This window comes from Cydia amplana, chromosome 12 (genome assembly GCF_948474715.1).
Source record: "Cydia amplana chromosome 12, ilCydAmpl1.1, whole genome shotgun sequence".
NCBI lineage: Eukaryota > Metazoa > Arthropoda > Insecta > Lepidoptera > Tortricidae > Cydia > Cydia amplana.
In genome coordinates, this window is record NC_086080.1 from 2,332,750 (window position 1) to 2,353,306 (window position 20,557).

The 20,557-nt window shown below is 41.3% G+C and overlaps 2 protein-coding genes across 2 annotated transcripts in view; one reads left to right on the forward strand and one right to left on the reverse strand.

The window, feature by feature from the left end:
* LOC134652816 (F-box/LRR-repeat protein 4) overlaps nt 1-6,254 on the reverse strand; it is a 28,317-nt gene extending 22,063 nt beyond the window's left edge. The window contains exons 1-4 of the mRNA XM_063507992.1: nt 5,925-6,254; nt 5,292-5,385; nt 2,242-2,434; nt 1,250-1,407 (exon numbers count right to left, since the gene is read on the reverse strand). Coding sequence (XP_063364062.1) covers nt 1,250-1,407; nt 2,242-2,434; nt 5,292-5,385; nt 5,925-6,146 — 667 coding nt within the window. The 5' untranslated portion in view covers nt 6,147-6,254. The remainder of the gene's footprint in view (nt 1-1,249; nt 1,408-2,241; nt 2,435-5,291; nt 5,386-5,924) is intronic.
* Nucleotides 6,255-7,623: 1,369 nt separating this feature from the next.
* On the forward strand, nt 7,624-19,406 carry LOC134652790 (splicing factor 3B subunit 4). Its single transcript, XM_063507957.1, has 7 exons — nt 7,624-7,731; nt 7,996-8,079; nt 8,806-8,903; nt 10,377-10,553; nt 11,353-11,537; nt 13,622-13,833; nt 19,159-19,406. The coding sequence occupies exons 1-7, from the start codon at nt 7,698-7,700 to the stop codon at nt 19,368-19,370; spliced, it is 1,002 nt and encodes a 333-aa protein (XP_063364027.1). The 5' UTR covers nt 7,624-7,697; the 3' UTR covers nt 19,371-19,406.
* Nucleotides 19,407-20,557: the final 1,151 nt, after the last annotated feature.

Sequence of the window (20,557 nt, forward strand, 5' to 3'; positions counted from 1 at the left end):
AGGTAGGTAAGCGTACTGGTGCTCGACGCGGTCCCAGTACAGTGTCATCTTGAAACTTAAAGTTATTATAGAGGTGACAGCATGGTGCCATCTATTTGGCATTAGCATGTCGAGCACTAATAGTAGGTACGTTTACCTTTTTTTTTATTAATTTTATTAGTAACATACAGTACAAGGCTTAAATCTATACAGATCCTTGCAAAACTGTATTTACAGTTTGCCTGCAGGTAAGAGTCTCTACTTACACAATGACATATTATATTTTTAAGTACGTATATTATAGTTATTATATTTTATCTAAACACTTAAGTGACCTTTGCACGTGTGCAATTTACACTTAAGTGTTTGCAGTAGGTACAGTTTTAATTTACTTTTAATTTTTTTCTTATTTGGCTCATGCCGTATATTCTCCGGTAGACTATTCAGGAAATACGGAAGTCTTTTCATTAGAGTTCTGTCACCAAAATAGTTACTAAGTTAAAATAGTTACCTTATAATAAGCTATTGATATTACACTTTAAACAATATTAATGAGCAAAAAACAAAGGAATGAATCACGAGGCTAACTATCAAGATTGCGCTCGAACCGGAAGACCACTAGAAAGATAATTAATTACACAAACGGGTCTACCGCGATATAATAGTTTCATTGTTTTTACCTTAAATTCCCCGTAGACCCGTTGGGTTGGTAGACCCATTTGTGTTCGGACTCGCGGTCCAAGGGTTCCGTACATTATGTCCGACCTACGCTTGACTGCACATTTCTAATAGGTTTTCCTGTCATCTATAGGTAAAGAACTATTATGTGTATTTTTTTTCAAAATTTTAGACCCAGTAGTTTCGGAGATAAGAGGGGGGAATGCTAATTTTTTGCCTATTTTCTTGAATAACTGCTAAACTATTTATCCTAAAATTATAAAAAATAAATATTTGAGATTCTTACAATGAGCTCTTTCATTTGATATGTAACACGATATAGTTTGAAAAACTTTATTTTTTAATTTTCTCATTTACCCCCCAGAAATGGCCTCCATATTTATAATTCATTTGTTTACTTATCCATCTTTGGGTCACTAATAATAGTAATAATTATACATATGTGTACCAAATTTCAATTTAATCGGTCAAGTAGTTTCGGAGGAAATAGGCTGTGACAGACGGACAGACAGACACACGAGTGATCCTATACCTAAGGGTTCCGTTTTTTTTCCTTTTGAGGGACGGAACCCTAAAAATAAAAAAAACTTACCCCTCTCCATGACAGGCCCATTTATCTTGTGCAACAGTGACGGACACATGAGTTTGTTCTTAACTTGGAACTTGCAAGGCTCTCTCCCTTTCAACAATACGGCATCTAGTTCCGTGTAGTATGGGAGCAGTTTGTGGTTGAACTCCAGTCTTAGCACTCTGTAGAACAAATACAACAATCTGTTTAGTATATTCATATTCCTTTTTTTTTCTAATATAAATGGGCTTACTCATGGCCACAGACTAGCCGAGGCGAAGACGTGGCCTACGATGGAGCGAGCCTGCCCAGAAGGTGCCTTTATTCATAAAATTACAAACTAAAAAAAATATATAAACTAGGTCTACACCTCAAAAATGGGATAATAAAATGTTCATTCTTTTATTTATAGAGACAGTGTGTGTAAAAAACACAATATTATTGATACATTAAAATAATTGAATTGAAATTAAATAATAAATAAAGAAAAACAATTATCATGAGAATCCTTCCTTTGTATATTTATTTTAAAGTAGTAGGTAGTGCCAGAATAAGTTTTTGGCAAAAAAAAATTTTTGGTACAAGCTTTTATCGCTGACTGTACTTTTTTTCCACAGGCAACTAATACTCATCGAGCATCGAGACTATTTTAAAAACACGATTAGGTTTCGTTGTTTTATCACAGAGTTCCTATGGCCACCTCCTGTCTCCATCATCAGATCAGCTCGATGGTACCATAATATTGCATTATCACCCGACTTACACGTGTACCTTTGCAAATTTTCAGCTTCATTGGAAGTCGGAGAGTGGGTCAAATTTAGCTTGCAAGATGACCTGTACAAACATAACTACATATTTATATTGGTAGGTACATTGCAATTTAAAAAGCCTGTAAAAAGGATTTGCAATTGAAGGTTCCTATAAATACAAAGGAGAGGATGAGTGAATTGTAATAATAAATTTCATTGTCTAGAAAATATGATTCAAATTTTAATAACAATATTTCAGCTACTAACCTTGTTAATACATCAATCTGTCTTATCGGAGGACTGAAAATCCTCGGCCTATCCCCAGCATACTCCGGTTCACCTTCCCATAGCAGCATCCACATGGACGGACCCTGGGCCCAGATGCGAACCAATGCACCGGGATTGTATGTCTCGAACACGGACACCTCAACAGGGTATACAGGTTTCTCGAACGATACTTCTGTTGGAAGAGGAGTTTACAAAATGGGATATTCAAGGTGAATGTGGATCAATAAATGAAATATTTAAAAAAAAAACTTCTTATTTTTTACTTTCACTTCACATCCCACCCCCTCTCTTCATGGCACTAGACTAGATATGAGCGCCGCGCCGGCGCGCCGCCGCCGCCGACAAAATTTTCGCGCCGCCGCCGCCGACGCTGCGCTATCGGCGTGGCATCGGCGTGACCTTGGTAGTTACTACTGCTTTCAGAATCAGATAATATATTTTTAATCCAGTTTAGATCATTAACGGCGCCACTTCGAATAGTTTATAGGCATTCAAAGGGTATTTTAGGCCCATATAATTCAAAAATATCGAAGGCAAATGCAAACTTATCTGTCTAGTAACCGCGCTACTAGTCTTGGGGAAACGAAATTATTTAATATCAATTTTAACATCAATATGCTTGTAACCCCCAATTTAGACTCTCGCGCGAGCCACGAGACGAGCCGCGAGCCGCGCCACGAGACGCGAGTCCACCGCTTACACTCGCGTTCGGCTTGTCATTCGGTTATAAACCTTATGCCGTGCCGTTAGTGTTTAAATTATATTAGCTCGACGAGCTTGCGAGCCACGAGACGAGCCGCGAGCCCACCGCTTACACTCGCGTCTCGTGGCGCGGCTCGCGGCTCGTCTCGTGGCTCGCGCGAGAGTCTAATCCGCCTAGAATAAACATACTGATTTCCTTCCATTTTTATTGTGGAACGTTCCACATTACAATTTATAGATTGTATATATACACTAGACATGTCAATCACAATGAAAAAATTTACTGTGATCAACTCTAGCTAACGTGAGACTCGAACCCACATCTTTGGATTACCGATCCAATGCATAACTAATTTTGCCAGCTAACCATCCGTCATTTACCGCGAATTTAACCATTGCAAGCATGGTTAAACGTTTTTAAAAGATATAAAATGGGGTTAATATTGAGATATTAAGCGTTTCCACGTCCAAATGTCCGGCCGTTGGCTTCGCATGGAAGGGCGTCGGAATCGGGTCTCAATTAAACTTGGCCACTGTTGAAATTTCAAGCTTTGCTCTCTCGCAGCTCAATCTTTGGCCTTGCACCGCTCGCATGGAATTAAGCCGCTATCTGAACCTGCAAGTTTTTGGCCCTGTTTGGAGCTCAACTTTCGGCCTGTTTTAAAACGCTTGAGCATTGGTCCTTATCCGATCTTAGCTCCATTTCAGCTCGGCCTTTGGCGTCGCACGAATGCGCCCGCAGGAAAGCTCCAGATCTTTAACACTATGGCTTCAGTCTTTATCGGCTTGCACCCTCGCTCTGCTCTCTTGCAGCTCGGCCTCGCACAGAAGCGCGCCGCAATCGGCGCTCCAGGCGTTCAGCCGTCAGCCAAGCTTACACTTGGCGTTCGATTCTTAGCTGTATGCTTACCTGCAGCTCATCCTCTGGCCTCGCATTGGGAGGCGTCGAAATCAAGTCTTCGGTGTTACATGGAGCTCGGCGTTGGGCCTCACTTTTTGACATAAATCGGTTTTGTTGGGTCGATATTGGTTAATGACGGAGCTCGTTTGGACTGTCGACAAGACTTTTCCCTGATAAAGTCAATCCGCAATTTATACCTACCTTAGCACAAAAGATAAGGGCCTCGCTAAGATCTTCCTGCCAAAGCCTCGCCATGATTAAGACCGCCTCTGATGCCGCGCGATACCGCTTATCCACAGTTTATACGATATCAATTTTTTTCGTACCATTATTCAATAAATTATCCTTGAAAATAAAAAATGCATTTATTTCATAACTTCCTTAGAGCAAAAACATGTTTTTTCGGAAAAATTTTGGTTAAAATTCTTTTTTCATTAATCGAAGGTGTTTCAAGGCCACGCCGCCGATTCGCCGCCGCCGCCGACCAATTTTGACCGGCGCGCCGCCGCCTGCTATATGCCTATCGGCGCTCATATCTACACTAGACTAGACCAGAGAGAATAACCCACCCGAGGGGGGTCTTTACATAAAAGGAATGGTGATTAATGGACCACCACCTTGAAAAAGAAATGTATAGATACATACAATCTGATTATGGCTAAGAAAGCCGATGGCAGATGAAATTAAAAACAAAAAAAGTTTTACTTCACATTGTAAATTGAATAGTACATTTCATACGTAACACAAAAACGTTTCATAGTTAGTAGAAGAAATATTCAATTAAGAATATTATTATTGCAAAACATTTGTAACACATGATGCACATGTGCTGTTGGAAAGTTTCCAAGACTGCGAAATTTTCAAATCTAAAATTGTCGGAAACTTCTTATATTTTTGTATAGGAATCAATATTTTCCAATTTTCCATAAGGTTTTCTTTGTTTCCTGTGATTATTTTCTGAAATTTTCGAAAATATTTCCGATATTTTTGGAAACTTCCCTTATTAACTTGCACATATATGTAGAACACCTGTACAAAATCTCAAAATCTAATAAGAAACCACTTACCAACTGTTACCTGATAAGTTTTTGACAATATTCATTTTTGGTACATGCTTTTATCGCTGACTGTACTTTTCTTTCCACAGGTTCTTTTTTTTTGTCTCACAGAGACAATTTTAACAACTTTAAACACAATTAGGTTGAGTTGTTTTATCACAGAGTTCCTATGGCCACCTCCTGTCTTCATCATAATATTATATTGTCACTCAACTTACATAATGTAAGCAATTTTTCAGCCAGAAACCGGGAAGTGGGTCAAATTTAATGTGTAAGATTTCATTTCAGACAGACAATCGGACACATGAAACTTAATAAAAGTTTGTAAAAATACGTAGTAGATAATGAAATTTAGATAAAATACTAACCAACAAAATCCTGGCTCGGAATGCTCCTATTGTTTTGTGGCATGTAGTCTTTCTGAGCTGATGGTGCTTCTTCCCACCAGGTGCCGTAAGTTCTCTGATTCCGAAATAATACTCATTTAGTAAACACATACAATAACATTACATTTTATAAATTTACTAGCGACCCGCCCCAGCTTCGCACGGTTTAACAAATTATACATAAACCTTCCTCTTGAATCACTCTATCGATTAAAAAAAACCGCATCAAAATCCGTTGCGTAGTTTTAAAGATCTAAGCATACAGACAGACAGACAGTGGGAAGCGACTTTGTTTTATACTATGTAGTGATAAGTAATAAAATTATTTTGGTATTTTTTACCAAAATTTCACCTTGCAACTTATAAAATCTTTGAAATAGCAAGAATAGTTAAAATTTAACTCGTTTGAGTGTGTGCGTAGCATAGGAATATTGTTTACAAGCTATGATTTGTTTTTTTTTTTTTCAATTTAAACAATACTGTTTCATTTATATTTTGAGACGGGGAAATCTAAGTTTTCACGTGAGACTCAGCATTTTTTACACAACTGGAATGGAAAAGCAATAATGAAAAGTTGGAATTTGTCGTGTTATAAACTTGGTTTTCAGAACTTACCATCACAAAAGCTTGTGGATAGTCGCCATAATCGGGAAAGTTCGACGGTGGACCGCGAAGATTGAAAGCGGTATAAGATACACTGATTTCACTTCCGTATTGAGAACTAAAATCTTCAACGTATTGCACAAATTGTTCTATGATATCAGGGTCTTTTTGTTCATCGTTATCCTCGTCTTTAAACCAAAATAACGACGAGATCACATCCGAAGCACTCTGCATTTTTACTTAGAATGTTTGTTTACGTTTTTTTGTATTTGTTATCGCGGAAAAGTACTCCGACAGTTTTATTATGGACGAACGTGAAGTAAACGTCCGCTCGAGCCACAGACGGCTTAATCAATGCACAGCACAGATTGCCAGTGTTGCCAGAGCGCTTTCAGCTTTTGTACGTACGTACGTCAAAAAAGGTACGATTTGGGTAAAAAAAGTACGGATTTTTTTAGGATAAATTTCTTATAGAAACAATATTTCTGAAGAATCTGGGGGCCTTCCGCGAAATTCTAAATTCGCAACATGCGGGGATCTTTCTCTTTTACTCCAATGAAGGCGTAATTAGAGTGACAGAGACAGATGCCCGCAATTTGTGAACATCGATTTTCGCGGTTATAGCCCTGTTTGGAAAAAGAAGAGTCGTAAAATAACTTGAATAGTCCTGAGGGCCTACCGCGAACCACCTTCGACGTGTTGCCCGCCTCCCTGTCACACTTACGTACGAATTCATAAGTGGGACAGAGAGGCCACAAGTCAAAAGTGGTTCGCGGTTGGCCCTCAGGGCTATAACCGCGAAAATCAAAGTTCGCAAATTGCGGGCATCTTTGTCTGTCACTCTAATTACGCCTTCATTGGAGTAAAATTTGCTTATTTCGGTTTTCTCGGTAGGCCCTCAGATTCAAAAAGGTTATAGTATTATAAAACAGCATCAGCGTTTGCCTACATTTTGCTATCATTTTACGCTTGCAATTTGCAATAAAAAAAAGAACTAAGTATTTTAAAGTACACAATACAACTCATTTGTTTTAAGTATTTCTCTCAGTAAATACATTTTAACATAAACAAAGTTAAATTGATATACATGAATAATTAATGGCCGACCGAATTTTGACTATATCTGAGTTTTGTTAAGACACAACTGCCGACTGCAACTGCTACTTGTAATTACGTAAGTACCTACATTGTTTGGACGTATATTGTCTATAATTTTAATTTCCTTATAGTACCTACCTACATGTACATGGTACTTTTTTATGTTGGCCATTATTTTGAAATTAGAAATTTTGCCCCGAATTAACCAACATACCGAATTTTTTTTTTTTAAACTATCGTACTTCAAAAGGTACGAATTTAGTACGATGTACGCTGCGTACAAAAAAGGTACGCAAGGATCCAAAATAGTACGCAAAACCGTACTAAAAGGTACGATTTGGCAACACTGCAGATTGCGCCAAAATGTAAACAAGTTATGAACAGAAAATCAATGGATTAAAAATTAAAAATTGTCTGTGGTAGATTGCTTTTTATACAATTTTGTGAGAAAAATAAAGTATTTTTAGAATTTTTCATAACGATGATGAGTATTTTTCTGTGCTATTCAAAATTTGGTATAATTAATACGAATTTATGTATTTATTTTAATTTAAAAATTAATAAACTAAATGTTTCAATTTCTGAACGTACCGTTTTTGTAGAAAAAGCAAACGTCAAGTAAACGTCACGCACGTCATCGCGTTGTATGGCGGCTGCATCAGACGCCGATTTTAATGTCATAATAAAATGGCAGCAGGGCCAATTGCAGAAAGAAACCAAGGTAAGCACGCTAGTTATTAGTAAAACTTTACATTGCTTTACAATATACTTTTGAAAATTATAAACCGGTGCCCTTAATTATGTGTTATTTTATAGGTCCATTTAGGTTATGTTAGTATGTTACTTTAGGCATAAAAATTGGGCTATTTGGTTATTTCAGGCGAATTTCATCTTTTACATTATGGTTAGCCACCAAGGGGGCACTTTAAAACATGCTCACATCACGTATAAAATAAGGTGTACTTGACAACTTTTGTGTTTTCAGATGCAACTATATATGTTGGTGGACTCGATGATAGGGTCTCGGAGAGCTTGCTGTGGGAGCTCTTCGTCCAGTCAGGGCCCGTTGGTGAGTACTTTCATACTTAAACTTGTAATGATTTTGATAATTTGCTACATCAGTGGCACCAGTGCCCAGTGCCGGCCCGAGCCCTTGATCAGGGTAGAGCGAAATCAAGTTTTGGCGCCCTTCGTTGAAGTTTTCAAGCGTATTCCCCCCCCGCACACTCGCGTGTTTTAAAACATTTTTTCTCATTTGCCATTTCGGCGCCCCCTTCGGTGGCCGCTCCACTCACTCTACCCTAGATCCGGCCCTGCCAGTGCCCATGAAATGTTGAAGCTAAAGTTGTAGGTATACAATTCTCAGAAATGACCATTGCCAATACTCAGAAATGACAGTAGCCAAGATGCCAATGTGTTTCTATGACAGAGAAGACATTGTTATGGAGTAATTGATTGGCATCTTGGCTACCTAGATCTGCTAATTGATCGTACAAGGAGTCAAAAAGGGTCTTTTTTAAATAATCCATCTATTATGCCAGTTTTTAGAGTGTAAAGATGTGAGGAATTGTTATCCTTAGGTATATACTCAAAGATATTTGAGTGACCAGAGCTTGTTTGTTATTTATTTATTTTGGGTGACTTAATGCCTAATGGATAGTTGTATGTAATGTGTAGTTATCTGGTCTACTTTGATACCCAAAGCTTATATGGAAAGTCTAACAAAGCATAGCACTTTATGTAGTCCAAGTACTCCACCCAAATGAATGTAAGACTGTTTTCATATGTGTTACAGTGAATGTGCACATGCCCAAAGACCGCGTCACACAGACACATCAAGGATATGGCTTCGTGGAGTTTATGGGCGAGGAAGATGCTGACTACGCTATTAAGGTAACTGAGTTCCAAACATGAGAGAATAGTATTTTATACAATCGTGATATAATGGAGAGCTTTTCAGTCGAGTACCGTGTTTAGGCAACGAAGCTTGCTGAGTTGCCTAAGTAAGGTACGATATTGAAAAGCTTGATTATATCACTATTGTATACAATACTTTTTCTATGAGTCAACAAAAAAAATACTTAAAACTAGTAGAAGAATCATTTATGTAGGTAAAAAAACCAAAAGTATACAGCTAAGATGCGCGAGCAGCCGCAATACCTTTATACTCGTACGCGACCCGGCCCCCGCGCCCCGCGCCCCCGGCCGGTTGGTAAACGACACCTCGTGAGGCCCTGGTACTTGCTCCGCGCTTTCGATTGGTCAATTTCATTATAGTTGACTAAACTGTATCGAAATGAATATTATAGTTGACTAACCTGTATCGAAATGAATATTATAGTTGAGTTGGGGTCCCGTAGTGAAAAAAGTATGCGATTTCACTTTGGTATACGAAGTCTTAATTCAAGCATTGCAGTCGATGAGTAGACTGGTGCTCGACATGGTCCCAGTACAATATGATCTTGAAACTTAAGTCATTGTCAATAGAGGTGACAGCAGGGTGCCATCTATTGGGCATTAGCATGTCGAGCACTAGTATGTTTACCTTATTGTTTGCTTGGGATCATTGAAATGAGGATAAAATCATTTTCCCAATTTGGTCATGAGGATAGCACTTGCATTGTCTTCTCTGTCATTTTGACATTTGTATTGGTTAAAAAGGGACAAAATATAACAGGGGTTTGCTAAGTTTCATGAATAAAGACTACTTTAGAAGACTTTAGTGGCCTTTTGATTTGAATTTGTCAAATAATCTGGGGAGCTTGCTGGTTTTTGAAGTATTTTTTAGGGTTCCGTACCCAAAGGGTAAAAACGGGACCCTATTACTAAGACTCCGCTGTCCGTCCGTCCGTCCGTCCGTCCGTCCGTCCGTCCGTCTGTCACCAGGCTGTATCTCACGAACCGTGATAGCTAGACAGTTGAAATTTTCACAGATGATGTATTTCTGTTGCCGCTATAACAACAAATACTAAAAACAGAATAAAATAAAGATTTAAGTGGGGCTCCCATACAACAAACGTGATTTTTGACCGAAGTTAAGCAACGTCGGGCGGGGTCAGTACTTGGATGGGTGACCGTTTTTTTGCTTGTTTTGCTCTATTTTTTGTTGATGGTGCGGAACCCTCCGTGCGCGAGTCCGACTCGCACTTGGCCGGTTTTTTTTTATAACCTATATTGTGTCCCACTGCTGGGCAAAGGCCTCCCCTGTCTTTCGCCACTCGTCACGGCGTTGTGCATGCTCCCGCCAGTCGCCACAGAATGAGTCCAGGTCATTTCGCCATCTCGTTTTTGGTCTGCCTCTGCCTCGGGTGATCTATGGTGCCCATTTGGTTTGAAGAAATAATTCAAATTAATATTCTTTCACAGGTTATGAACATGATAAAACTCTATGGCAAGCCAGTAAGAGTAAACAAAGCATCGGCACATCAGAAGAACCTCGACGTGGGTGCCAATGTGTTCATCGGTAACTTGGACCCGGAGGTGGATGAGAAATTGCTCTACGACACATTCTCTGCTTTCGGGGTCATTCTACAAACGCCAAAGGTATTGTCTGCTTATTAGGGCCATTCCACACTATCTACTATCTTTTGAGCGTCTGCGTCTAGTCAGCGCTATGGATAATGGCGTAGCGCCAACGTTACGCGACTGGCTGCGGATGTGACAACCATAGGTGGGTACGAAAGGTCCCATCGTTGTGTCGCGCTCCAGCCTATGGTTATCGCTGCCGGCATCGCATGTCGCGCAATGTCGTGGCCGAGCCGATAGAGTTGACTAGACGCTGGTTTCCTTTATTTTTTCCTTTTTTAGGGTTCCGTACCCAAAGGGTAAAAACGGGACCCTATTACTAAGACTCCGCTGTCCGTCCGTCCGTCCGTCCGTCTGCCGTGATAGCTAGACAGTTGAAATTTTCACACATGATGTATTTCTGTTGCCGCTATAACAATAAATACTAAAAACAGAATGAAATAATTTTAAGTGGGGCTCCCATACAACAAACGTGATTTTTGACCGAAGTTAAGCAACGTCGGGCGGGGTCAATACTTGGATGGGTGACCGTTTTTTTGCTTGTTTTGCTCTATTTTTTGTTGATGGTGTGGAACCCTCCGTGCGCGAGTCCGACTCGCACTTGGCCGGTTTTTCCTTAAGAATATTTTTTAATGCTCATGCTCACGAGAGGCGGCGGCGGCGTCACCGTCGCAAGGACGTATCTACCTATTCTACCCTCTGCGTTACTTCTGTCATATGTCGGATTGCACACAACACTCACTGCGTCACTTGTGTTGCTTTCATTGGAATTAATTTTAAAATAATTTTAATAATGCTATATTAATCTGTGTTCCAGGTGATGCGCGACCCAGAGACGGGCAACTCAAAAGCGTTCGCGTTCATAAATTTCGCGTCGTTCGAGGCCTCCGACGCGGCTATAGAGGCCATGAACAACCAGTACCTCTGCAACAGACCTATATCTGTGTCGTACGCGTTTAAGAAAGACGTTAAAGGCGAGAGGCACGGCTCTGCAGCTGAGAGGTGAGATTATATATAAATTCAGAAGGTATAGGTACTTAATTTCGCGTCATTCGAGGCTTCCGACGCGGCTATAGAGGCCATGAACAACCAGTAATTCTGCAATAGACCTATATCTGTGTCGTACGCGTTTAAAAATGACGTCAAAGGCGTGAGGCACGGTTCTGCAGCTGAGAGGTGAATTATATATCAATTCAGAAGGTATACTTAATTTCGCGTCGTTCGAGGCCTCCGACGCGGCTATAGAGGCCATGAACAACCAGTACCTCTGCAACAGACCCATATCTGTGTCATACGCGTTCAAGAAAGACGTTAAAGGCGAGAGGCACGGCTCGGCAGCTGAGAGGTGAGATTATATATAAATTCAGAAGGTATAGGTACTTATTTTCGCGTCATTCCGAGGCCTCCGAAGCGGCTATAGAGGCCATGTACAACCAGTAACTCTGCAACAGACCTATATTTGTGTCGTACGCTTTCAAGAAAGACGTTAAAGGCGAGAGGCACGGCTCTGCAGCTGAGAGGTGAGATTATACATAAATTCAGAAGGTATACTTAATTTCGCGTCATTCGAGGCCTCCGAAGCGGCTATAGAGGCCATGTACAACCAGTAACTGTGCAACAGACCTATATCTGTGTCGTACGCGTTTAAAAATGACGTCAAAGGCGAGAGGCACGGCTCGGCAGCTGAGAGGTGAGATTTTAACTTCAATAAGTTGGGAATTTGGCCGATGTCTTCTCATAATGTTCTCCGTTTTCATATAGTAAAATTACAGCGCCTATCTAACTTTACACCCAGAGGGGCTAGCACAACTACTTGTTAAAATGCAAGTCACACGAGATAGCCTCTACTCTCTGTATCTGATACGACAGTGATCGATCGAATTCTAATTCGCGTTTTTTGGGATACTAATTTATTTCGCTCCCGACCCGTGGTCCAACCGCTATGTCCAACTGGTTGTGCCACGGGTAAGTACAATTATCCATAGTCCAACCGATTGTACCACGAGGAAGCAAGTTTACCCGTGGTCCAATCGGTTGGACTACGGGACACTAAGTTTATCGGTAGTCCAACACTAAAAAAAATTTTTACCCGTCGTCCAACTGTTGCACCACGGAAACGCACGTTTACCCATGGACCAACTCACATAAAGGCAAAAACTAACTTGCAATACAGTACCTATGTTAGTACCTATGTGTGTAACTACATATGTTTGTATGGGGCAAATATTGTAAGTTAAATTTGACCCACTTCCTGACTTCCAATGAAGCTGAAAATTTGCATACATATGTAAGTCGGGTGACTGTGCAATATTATGGTACAATCGAGCTGATTTGATGATGGAAACACGAGGTGGCCGCAGGAACTCTGTGATAAAACAACGCAACCTAATTGCGTTTGGGGTTTAAAGAATTGTCTCGATGAGTATTAAATAGTTGCCTGTGGTAAGAAAAGTACAGGTAGCAATAAAAGTTTGTCCCAAAAATGAAATTTTTGCCAAAATAGTACATTATTGTCGAGGCTCGGAAGTAGCTACTTGCAGGCTGAGGATTCGTTTTAAACGGATGACCTTGGGAGTCCGTTTAATTGAATCCGAAGCCAGCAAGTAGCCTTCCAGCCGAGTCATATATAGTGCTTTTCTCAAAAATGGTGCAAGTAATAGAAATATTTTACAAAAGCAACGTTCTAATTTTCACAGAAAAAAGTAAATTTATTCATTAAAAAGATTTGCTTGCCGTCTTTAAAAAAAAATAAGTGTATTTTTCTGCTGAAAATACGCCAACGTATTTGGGACACCTAAATAGTAGCGGTACCAACATTATAATAATAAGTGCTGATCATCTGTTTGGCTGTTTAATGGACCTATGCCTTCATTTGATATGGCCATTTAAAGTTTTAAAAAGTTTGGAACTCGTTAAATAATGGAATTTGTATGCAACACTGCAGTCCCGAAATCGAGACTGCAATGTTTTTAACTTTTTAATTTTTCGAATGACCATAAACTATGCACTTCGCGACCTATTTTTTAACCGGCAACGTCGACTTTGTCGTCCATTTTTGAGAAAACGATTTTTTTTTTTTAATTCAGATTGCTCGCCGCTCAGAACCCGCTGTCGCACGCGGACCGTCCGCACCAGCTGTTCGCGGACGCGCCGCCCGCGCTGCTGGGCCCCGCGCTGCTGGCGCCGCCGCCGCCCCCCTCGCCCATGCCGCCGCCCGGCCCGCCCGGCCCGCCTTTGCAAAGACCGCCGCCGCCGTTGCCCATGGCCGCGCCGCCGCCGCCACCGATGGCGCCTCCAGGTAACCTTATAATAGGCTACATGACTATTTTTTTTATGGTATCAATCGATCGGGTTGGTTTTTAGGATCAAATGTCTATATGGGACCCATTGCATTTTTTTTTTTTTTTTATTAAAGTAACACAAAAGTCAGAAATTGTAGTCAAAGTCCGACAGTCGCACTTCACTCGCGAAACGCCCTATACAAAGACCCCCGCTGCCGATGGCCGCGCCGCCGCCGCCACCGATGGCGCCTCCAGGTAACCTTATAATAGGCTACATGACTATTTTTTTTTATGGTATCAATCGATCGGGTTTGTTTTTAGGATCAAATGTCTATATGGGACCCATTGCATTAAAGTAACACAAAAGTCAGAAATTGTAGTCAAAGTCCGACAGTCGCACTTCACTCGCGAAACGCCCTATACAAAGACCCCCGCCGCCGCTGCCGATGGCCGCGCCGCCGCCGCCACCGATGGCACCTCCAGGTAACCTTATAATAGGCTACATGACTAATTTTTTTTTTATGATATCAATCGATCGGGTTTGTTTTTAGGATCAAATGTCTATATGGGACCCATTGCATTAAAGTAACACAAAAGTCAGAAATTGTAGTCAAAGTCCGACAGTCGCACTTCACTCGCGAAACGCCCTATACAAAGACCCCCGCCGCCGCTGCCCATGGCCGCGCCGCCGCCGCCACCGATGGCACCTCCAGGTAACCTTATAATAGGCTACATGACTATTTTTTTTATGGTATCAATCGATCGGGTTTGTTTTTAGGATCAAATGTCTATATGGGACCCATTGCATTAAAGTAACACAAAAGTCAGAAATTGTAGTCAAAGTCCGAAAGTCGCACTTCACTCGCGAAACGCCCTATACAAAGACCCCCGCTGCCGATGGCCGCGCCGCCGCCGCCACCGATGGCACCTCCAGGTAACCTTATAATAGGCTACATGACTATTTTTTTTATGGTATCAATCGATCGGGTTTGTTTTTAGGATCAAATGTCTATATGGGACCCATTGCATTAAAGTAACACAAAAGTCAGAAATTGTAGTTAAAGTCCGACAGTCGCACTTCACTCGCGAAACGCCCTATACAAAGACCCCCGCCGCCGCTGCCCATGGCCGCGCCGCCGCCGCCACCGATGGCACCTCCAGGTAACCTTATAATAGGCTACATGACTATTTTTTTATGGTATCAATCGATCGGGTTTGTTTTTAGGATCAAATGTCTATATGGGACCCATTGCATTAAAGTAACACAAAAGTCAGAAATTGTAGTCAAAGTCCGACAGTCGCACTTCACTCGCGAAACGCCCTATACAAAGACCCCCGCCGCCGCTGCCGATGGCCGCGCCGCCGCCGCCACCGATGGCGCCGCCAGGTAACCTTATAATAGGCTACATGACTAATTTTTTTTATGGTATCAATCGATCGGGTTGGTTTTTAGGATCAAATGTCTATATGGGACCCATTGCATTAAAGTAACACAAAAGTCAGAAATTGTAGTCAAAGTCCGACAGTCGCACTTCACTCGCGAAACGCCCTATACAAAGACCCCCGCCGCCGCTGCCGATGGCCGCGCCGCCGCCGCCACCGATGGCGCCTCCAGGTAACCTTATAATAGGCTACATGACTAATTTTTTTTATGGTATCAATCGATCGGGTTTGTTTTTAGGATCAAATGTCTATATGGGACCCATTGCATTAAAGTAACACAAAAGTCAGAAATTGTAGTCAAAGTCCGACAGTCGCACTTCACTCGCGAAACGCCCTATACAAAGACCCCCGCCGCCGCTGCCCATGGCCGCGCCGCCGCCGCCACCGATGGCGCCTCCAGGTAACCTTATAATAGGCTACATGACTAATTTTTTTTATGGTATCAATCGATCGGGTTGGTTTTTAGGATCAAATGTCTATATGGGACCCATTGCATTAAAGTAACACAAAAGTCAGAAATTGTAGTCAAAGTCCGACAGTCGCACTTCACTCGCGAAACGCCCTATACAAAGACCCCCGCCGCCGCTGCCGATGGCCGCGCCGCCGCCGCCACCGATGGCGCCTCCAGGTAACCTTATAATAGGCTACATGACTAATTTTTTTTATGGTATCAATCGATCGGGTTGGTTTTTAGGATCAAATGCCTATATGGGACCCATTGCATTAAAGTAACACAAAAGTCAGAAATTGTAGTCAAAGTCCGACAGTCGCACTTCACTCGCGAAACGCCCTATACAAAGACCCCCGCCGCCACTGCCGATGGCCGCGCCGCCGCCGCCACCGATGGCGCCGCCAGGTAACCTTATAATAGGCTACATGACTAATTTTTTTTATGGTATCAATCGATCGGGTTGGTTTTTAGGATCAAATGTCTATATGGGACCCATTGCATTAAAGTAACACAAAAGTCAGAAATTGTAGTCAAAGTCCGACAGTCGCACTTCACTCGCGAAACGCCCTATACAAAGACCCCCGCCGCCGCTGCCGATGGCCGCGCCGCCGCCGCCACCGATGGCGCCGCCAGGTAACCTACAATAGTTATTTGTACAACAAGAGATCAAAGTTTGATATTTCTTCGAGTGCTTATTTTGAGTCCCGTGCAAGCGAAAGATTGTATACTAATCTATCTATCTAATTTAGAATCTTGAGCGTAGTAAGGGACTCAAAAGCGCACGAGATGTAAATAACTTTGATCTCGTGTAGGTCACAAAACTTTTCACCTCAGCAGCACCTCAGATATTAGAGAACCCGAAAAATGTATTCCTTCTTCATCACTTACCTATTCACTCATGTTTTCTTAAGATATACCAACAATTAAGTTTTCACCTCAGCAGCTCGAACAAGGGTACTTTGCTACTTAAAAACAGTGAGCAAAATCGTATTTTGCTTATTTTGTCTATCAGTGAGCAAAATGCGATTTTGCTCACTGTTTTTAAGTAGCAAAGTACCCTTGTTCGAGCTGCTGAGGTGAAAATTATAATTAGGGTATTTGACTGTATGTAAAATAAATTATTTTTCACCATGCATGAAATAAAGCACCAGAAGATTAATAGAGAAACGTAGGCAGCAGTTATTTATACACACAATTTCTATTTTAAAACCCGTATCAAACTGTAAAGAGTAGTTCATTTGATTGTGACGTCACATGCTAGTGTTTTGTTTCATATAAATTCCATAGAAGCAAAATCGTTTCGACAGTTCGAAAAAACCGGCCAAGTGCGAGTCGGACTCGCGCACGGAGGGTTCCGCACCGTCAACCAAAAATAGAGCAAACAAGCAAAAAAAAGCAAGCAAAAAAAAACAAGCAAATAAACGGTCACCCATCCAAGTACTGACCCCGCCCGACGTTGCTTAACTTCGATCAAAAATCACGTTTGTTGTATGGGAGCCCCACTTAAATCTTTATTTTATTCTGTTTTTAGTATTTGTTGTTATAGCGGCAACAGAAATACATCATCTGTGAAAATTTCAACTGTGTAGCTATTACGGTTCGTGAGATACAGCCTGGTGACAGACGGACGGACAGCGGAGTCTTAGTAATAGGGTCCCGTTTTTAACCTTTGGGTACGGAACCCTAGAAAGAAACTGATTTGACTAGTAGTCAAATACCCTATTGTATTCTGTACCCACTTTAGAATACTATACCTACGTCGCGCGTCGAATGATGGGTCCTATGACGGTTCATTTATACATGGAGGGACTGTCGCCTAAAATAATACTTTTCTCTTATACAACTACAATATAGATTACTAAAAATTAAGTACCTAAGTTTGTCAGTAGATAAAATGGTAGAACAAAAGACATAAAACTTTTTTAATGAAAAAGAAACTCGTTGATGTATTTCTATCCTTTGGGTTTGTCTTCTCGACCGCGCCAAGACTTGATTGTTCAAATTCATTATAGTTCTCTAAAGTGTTTGGTAAAGAAGCCATTAAAGTCGAGGCGCGGGAGCCCATAGAATGGCATTATAGTTTCATTTACGAAGTTTCAATTCAACTATTAAACTCGACGAGTAAAAAAATGCATTAGAAATAAAATGACAGTATAACACTTTAAACTCTCGCGTTTTGTACACATACAGTCGAAACTGGATAAGTGGAATCGCAAGGGACCGGCTGTTTAGTTCCGCTTATCCAGGTTTTCCATTTATCCAGTTTTCCACTTAACCAGGTTCAAATAAAACGTTTTCTCACTTACAGAGGCTCTCGCTAACAGAGGTTGTGGATGCTAGTAATGTCGCTTATAGAGGTCGCGTATAGTATGGTCAAATAAAAGATCAAGACTTAAATAATACAATTTTCAAAATTTCAAAAACAAAATCAATCAAACAAAATCACTCCTAATATTTATTTATGCAAGAGAAACCATTATGGTTAAATAAATCAATGTACCGATTGTACTTTAATGAAAAAACTCCGTCATTTTGGTTTATTGACCTGAGTCACATTTTACCACACGGCTAAAAGAACCAAACTGAACGATGTGTGATCTCATACAAAATACGTAGTTAAAATACGAACCATAATGTTAACGGAACAAAATACCCTCCTTGTGACGGTTTATTAAAAATACAAATTTTATAACGCCGAGCTATTCCACTCATAGAGGTTTCGGAGACGGTTGCTTCCAGTTACAGAGGTAAAAATAAGAAATTTTCGAAAAAATGGATTCCGCTTACAGAGGTCCCAAAATTCCACTTATAGAGGTAATTCGTTGCCAAGGGACTGGAACCGAGAACTTGGGCCCACTTAAAGAGGTTTTCCACTAACCCAGGTTCCACTTATCCAGTTTCCACTGTATTTAATTACACAAACGGGTCTACCGCGATATAATTTCATTGTTTTACGTCGGAATTATTTAAAGGTGAAAACAATGAAATTATATCGCGGTAGACCCGTTTGTGTAATCAAAATGACAGTATTATACCTTGTGATGTAGCGTAGCAATAAGACAACTGTTTACCATTGATTATTAATTAATTATTTTTACACACACGACTAATGAATTAAATGAAAAAATGAAAAAAGTTTATTGTATAAATTTAGACATACAGTAAATCACGTCCCTGTGTCCTGATCTAGGAAACCCTGTGTTACAGGACCCAGTTTCGTTACTTATACTAGTTTCTTAATCTATATATTGGTAGGTACAAATTGTACAGAGAGTTACACTGTGTGTGTGTGTGTGTGTGTGTGTGTGTGTTAGTGTGTAAAAATGCATACTATAATATGATAAGGAAGTATTATTTCAATGTTATTATTATAAAATGTATATCTATGTAAGTATTGTAAATATTTAATTAATTATTTATTTTGTAAATGTTATGTTATCTGATCCAGGTCCGCCGCCGCCGCCCGGGCCGCCGCCGTTCCACCACTTCCCGCCGCCGCCGTTCGGGCCGCCCGGGTTCGGGCCGCCGCCGGGCGCGCGGCCGCCGCCGTGGCGCCCGCCGCCGCCGCAGTTCCGGCCGCAGTTCCCCCCGCGCGGCCCGCCGCCCTTCGGACACCCCTCCTACCCGCATCACCCGCCCGAGCCTAACTATAATTATTAGTCAATAAATTTGTATTGTAATTTGAGTTTTATTTGATATAAAAAAAGTATATTTTCTAAGAGATGTAGGTAGGCCCTTTCGTAACTGGGCTATAGCCCATAAGGTGTCGTTATAGTTTGGTTTACGAAGTTTCAATTCCACTATTAAACTCGACGAGTAAAAAAATGCATTAGAAATAAAATAATAGTATTTTACCTTGTGATGTAGCGTAGCAATAAGACAACTGTTTAACACTGATTATTAATAAATGATTTTTTGGTTCGAACCCCGGCTCGTACCAATGAGTTTTTCGGAAATCGGAACTTATGTACGAAATATCATTTGATATTTACCAGTCGCTTTTCTGTGAAGGAAACTATCGTAAGGAAACCGGACTAATCCCAATACGGGCCTAGTTTACCCTCTGGGTTGGAAGGTCAGATGGCAGTCGCTTTCGTAAAAACTAGTGCCCACGCCAATTACTGGGATTAGTTGCCAAGCGGACCCCAGGCTCCCATGAGCCTTGGCAAAATGCCGGACAACGCGAGGAAGATGATGATTAATAAATGATTTTTATTTTTTAATTACAAACACGACAGAATGAATATTGTTATGTCATCCGATCCAGGTCCGCCGCCGCCGTTCCACCACTTCCCGCCGCCGCCGTTCGGGCCGCCCGGGTTCGGGCCGCCGCCGGCGTAATATAAAAAATAATAAAATTTGAGTTTTATTTGATATACATACATACATCACTGGCTCAGAGACCCAAAGAGGATCTTGGCCTCTGACACAAGAGAGCGCCACTCTACCCTATTCTGTGCCACTTTGCGCCAGTTGGGTATTCCAAGGGCGGACAGGTCTTTTTGGGTTTCGTCACTCCAGCGGTATCTGGGACGTCCAGACGGACGTTTTCCGCCCGGGCGCCCCACATACGCTCTTCTTACAGCACGATCCTCCCCCTATTTGATATAAATAAAAGAAACCGGCCAAGTGCGAGTCGGACTCGCGCACGGAGGGTTCCGCACCATCAACAAAAAATAGAGCAAAAACAAGCAAAAAAACGGTCACCCATCCAAGTACTGACCCCGCCCGACGTTGCCTAACTTCGGTCAAAAATCACGTTTGTTGTATGGGAGCCCCACTTAAATCTTTATTTTATTCTGTTTTTAGTATTTGTTGTTATAGCGGCAACAGAAATAGGTACATCA